The 4,933-nt window shown below is 45.7% G+C and overlaps 1 protein-coding gene across 1 annotated transcript in view; it reads right to left on the minus strand.

Annotated features, from left to right (window-relative positions):
* Positions 1–3,815, minus strand: part of LOC102837583 (histone-lysine N-methyltransferase PRDM9-like) — a gene marked incomplete at its 5' end in the record, with an annotated part of 8,932 nt that extends 5,117 nt beyond the window's left edge. The window contains 2 exons of the mRNA XM_006877835.1: positions 288–535; positions 3,715–3,815. Of these exons, the coding sequence (XP_006877897.1) occupies positions 288–535; positions 3,715–3,815 (349 nt within the window). The remainder of the gene's footprint in view (positions 1–287; positions 536–3,714) is intronic.
* Between the last annotated feature and the right edge of the window lie 1,118 nt (positions 3,816–4,933).

Genomic DNA, 4,933 nt, shown 5'->3' on the forward strand with positions numbered 1-4,933 from the left:
CGTGCTCTCCTGTCAGCGTCTACGTGTCTGTGTGGATTGTCAACTGTGAATGTACTGGGCCATAACGTGCTCTCCTGTCAGCGTCTACGTGTCTGGGTGGATTGTCACAGCAGAGGGAGGAGCCTTCTTGTGTCCGTTCCAGTCTGCCCCCAGTTTCCCTCTGAACTGCCACAGGAGTTCCAGGGCCATGAAGAATCCATGCAGTGTACAAAGAAGAGTGTACATGTTCTACCAAGGTACAAAGGGATGTGTGGGGCAAGCTAGGGTGGGGGGTTGCTGCTGCTCACCAGCCTAGAGTAGCCACTATTGGCTGCCTCCTCATCTTCTGTCAGCTGACCATCGTAGGGGCCAAAGTCTAGGCCCAGCAGCGGCTCAGATGCCTCACTGTGTACTCCAAGTCCAGTCCTTAGCCCGGGATTCAGTGTGAGAGCTGAGTGACGGGGGTGCTCTGTATCCATGGCACTGCCCTTTAAAAGCGCTGTGGCCCCATGAGTTGCACAGGTGTCGGTGAAAAAGTTCTGACACTCCTCACAATCTGGAGGAAGGAAGAGCAGGGATTGGATTAGAACGTATTATGACACGCGTCACAATCTGGAGCAAGGAACTGTAGGGATTAGATTAGAACATATTCTGACACGTGTCACAGTCTGGAGGAAGGAAGAGCAAGGATTAGATTAGAACATATTCTGACACGTGTCACAATCCGATGGCGAGAACAGTAAGGATTAGGGACAGATTCATAAACATTGAGAGCAAGAGCAGAAGAGAGCCCAGATTCCAACCCTGGACTCCAAGTCACTAGGGAAGGGCAACCATTTTAGTTTATTATGATGGTCTGGGACTTAGCCCATAATAGCTCTGAAGTATACCTATATTTATTTTAAAAAAATAATTAACTGGGTTAGGGATTTTAACTGAATCCTGATAGAGACATGTTTATTTCTGAAGACTCTTTTCTCCATGTCAAAACTGGACAAGCAAGCATTGGGCATAGCATCTCACACTACTTTCATAAGCCTAGGATATCTGAAATCCGTGGACATTGAATGCAACTTGATCTTTCCCAATGAGGAGGCCTGACTGTCAGTTTATAAAGTCTCCTGGCTGAGCATCATAAGAGGCTATGAGTTTGTCACTTTTATTTGATAAAGATGACACAGCTTTCTAGTTACCTGATGCTGTCTCTGTTCAATGCATGTCAGCGACTTTAGGAAGATTAACAGCTCTCTTAAACCCTCTTCTACAATCAAGACCAAAAAAAACCAAGCTCCATTTGAGGAAAAAGATCATGTGGCCTAATTAAATATACACAGAGTATGTATCTTCACATATGTGTTAATCACTTGATTTTGTAAAATGTTTAATACAGGAATTATGAAGCACTGTAAAATACACATTATTGCTGCTGTTGTTAAGTACTGTTGTGTTGTTTCTGACTCAAAGCGACCCTGTATAGGGTTTCCGAGGAGCGGCTGGTGGGTTTGAACTGTCGACCTTTAGGTTATCAGCCCATTCATTATCTTACATTGCCACACTAGGATTCCCAAAAATTAACATTTGAAAGTGGTTTTATAGTTTATCAAAGGTTTCTCTCAATTGTTTTTTGATTATCAATGTTTAGCAAAAGCAATCTCCTTAACCAAACAAACCAACTTTAAGCATAAGGAGAATTAAACTAGAAAAATCTATACATCCAGTACTGTTTATTGATCAGTAGGGTCTTTTTAAAAACCTCTTTAAAGTGTTGAAGAGCAAAGATGTCAGCTTGAGGACTACGGTGCGCATGACCTAAGCCATGGTAATTTCAATAACCTCATATGCATGGGAAATCTGGACAGTGAATAAGGAAGACCGTAGAAGAATTGATGCTTTTGAGTTATGGTGTTGAAGGAGAATACTGAAGGTGCCATTGGCTGCCAAAAGAACCAATAGATCCGTTTTGGAAGAAGTGCAGCCAGAGTGCTCCTTGGAGGCTAGGATGGCCAAACTTCATCTCTCATACTTTGAACATATTGCCAGGAGGGACCAGTCGCTGGAGAAGGATATCATGTTTGGTAAGGTGGAAGGTCAGAGAAAAAGAGGAAGACCCCCAGCGAGATGGATTGGCAAAATGGCAACATCAATGTGCTCAAGCGTGGCGACAATTATGAGGTTGTCACAGGATCGGGCATTGTTTTGTTCTGCTGTGCATAAGCTCACTATGAGTCGGTACTGACTCGATGACACCTGTCAACAACAACATTTATTGAGACCCCCAACATTCTGCTACAACTGCCTGTGGTCCTTTGATTCTATTTCCAAATTAAAAACCAAAAACTAACCAAGCCACAGCTAAACCACTTGCCAGGCCCTCCTCCTCTCACAATGACAACTATTGTGAATTTGTTACTCTTACTCACATTCAGATTTCTGTCCATTTATTAATGTTGCTACAAATTACATATACTATCATCTAACATATTTTTAAACTTTTGATGAATGACCTCTCACTATTGTACTCTTTGAAGCTTGCTTGTTTGTTGGACACGTATGTATATCTTTACATGAACAGCTCTTTGTTAACTCCTGAGGAGTGGCTAAGACCTGACCCCTCAGATCCTGCTAGCCTCACCTTACTGCCTAGGTGTCCATTCTGTACTGGAATTCTCAGTGTCACCCACCTGGGCTTTGATGCCCTGCCTGCTCTCACACATGAAAACTAGGTAAGGGATTTGGAGACTGGAAAGAACAAATCTTTGTCCTACATTTTATAAGAAAAGGAGGGGAGTGGTTGATTTTGCAGTTCAGGACCAGAGGTCCCAGGGACCCTTCAAGGGATAAAAATGGAGTTGGGACCCTATCCAGAGAAGTAGTGACACCAGAGATGGAGGCAGAGATGCTGACGTGGAGAGATGGAGCGGCTGGAGACGTTGGACTCAGGGAGGGAGAGGGTCTGTGTGCTGACGGCCGGGGGGTAGGCTTGCGGTGGGTACCCTTTGATTGTTTGATGATGCAGGGAGGGGATTGTAACCATGGCAATGAAACGATATTCCATAGGATGAATGTAAAGCTAATGTTCTCCCATGTAAACTATCACTCAAGGCACAATTAAAACTTTAAATATTAATAATAATGAGCTCTCCTACAAATTGGAAAATTAAACTGGTAAAAACAATAAACAAACAAAACTTTGTCTTCAGATAAAAAAGCAGGTAGTAAGGGCTGTGACTCAGTGGATGGGCTGGGAAAGGCCAGAGTGGACAGAGAACCAACTGTCCCCCCAGGTCTCCCTCCACACAGGAGCTTGTCCTGGGAGTACAGGGGCCGAGGCCTGTGGGTAGGACCCTACTGTGACCAGTGGCTCCTAGTTCCTTTTGACATTCATGGAGGGCATTTCTCTGACTCTCCCGTTTCCACGCAGCCCTCTTTGGAGAAGTGTATGAAACTGTCTCTGGAGAAATACAACATGCAATGGGTCCAGGCCCAGACCGCCTGTCCGTCCACATGGGCAGGGAGCAGCTGGGGACAAGGACCCTCCTTCCTTCAGAGGCACTTTCTGATGAACTGAGCAGACTCTAGGCATCTTCTAGTGCTTCCCAAACAGGGTAGGTGATGAGGCCGGTGTCCTCATTCTCCAACAGACCTCACCTTCCTTTTATGGACCCCTCCCCACGCACCAGCCATCTCCAGCACTCTCGGTGGGCCTCCCTTTCCGGCCTCCCACTACCCCCTTACCGTGGGTGTCCTCCCCATACTCTCCTCCATGGCTCTTGGTGAGCTTCATGCTGTCAGCATCACCCACAGGTTCTGACAGTTCCAGCCCAAGAGCACAGTGCCTGTGGAAAGAAGAGGTGACAGTCAGGACAGCCACCCAAGTCACTGCCCTGTGCCAAGTGTATCTGGAACTGGGGTCAGAGGAGAAAGACTATGGGAAGTCAGGGTGTTGGGGGGTTACAAGTTCTGATACAATAGCACAGCCAAGGGGTCATGGGGGTTCAGATTGGCGTTTCTCAGAGAAGTGTCTGGGGTCTCCACCAGGAAACTGTGGAAAGATCTGTGAATACAGCAGGCTGGATATCTAAGAGCAGGGATCTGTAGACTGATGGGATATAGGGTCCTTCAGGCTGCGGGGGTTTAGACTCTCTCAGGGTGAGGAGATTTGGGATTTCTTAGAGCAAGGGGCTTTTGAATCATCCAGGTTGAGAGTTTGGGGACCGGAGGATGAGGTTATTTGTAGTCTCTGAAGCTGAGGTGATTTGGGTCCTTTAGAGTTGGGGGATTTGCAATCAGTTGGGAGAATAGAATTTGAGGTTTTTCTGAATGACGAGATTTGAGGTACTCAGGTTGAGAAAATGAAGGATCCATCATGTTAAAGGGATTAGAGGAATAGAGCCTGGGTACCTCAGACTCATTCAGGAGAGTTAGGGTCTTATGAAATGGATTTAAATTACACAACAATGAGGTTATTTAGGGTTGCTCAGGCTGAGGAGAAGAGATGCCGAGTACCCTGGATGAGGAGAATACAGGATCTCTGAAGTAGGGTTAATATGGGGTCTCTGTGGTGAGAGTTTCAGTGTTTCTCAAATTAAGGGAATTAAGGTCCTTCAGGCTCCGGATGTTTGATGGTCTCAGGACAAGGGACACCACTCGTCTGTCAGTTTGTTGGAAGCTAAACCTCTGGTATTACAAATCCCAATGGGAACAGGATTCAGCAGAGCTTCAAGATGAGGACAGATTGGAACACCCACACCTGCAGATGATACCCACTTGCCATGGCTCCAATGATGGGACAAACAGAACTCAACCCGAAGAAGACAGAATAGGAAAAAAACGTTATCAGATACAATTTGATAAACTGGACATCCACCTATAAATGCAGCAGTCCAAAATAGGAAATAAATCCCTCCTCCAAGAATTATTCCCACCCCCACCCCCCCTCCACACAAAGAGTAGA

This window comes from Chrysochloris asiatica, unplaced genomic scaffold (genome assembly GCF_000296735.1).
Source record: "Chrysochloris asiatica unplaced genomic scaffold, ChrAsi1.0 scaffold00630, whole genome shotgun sequence".
In the NCBI taxonomy this organism is placed as follows: domain Eukaryota; kingdom Metazoa; phylum Chordata; class Mammalia; order Afrosoricida; family Chrysochloridae; genus Chrysochloris; species Chrysochloris asiatica.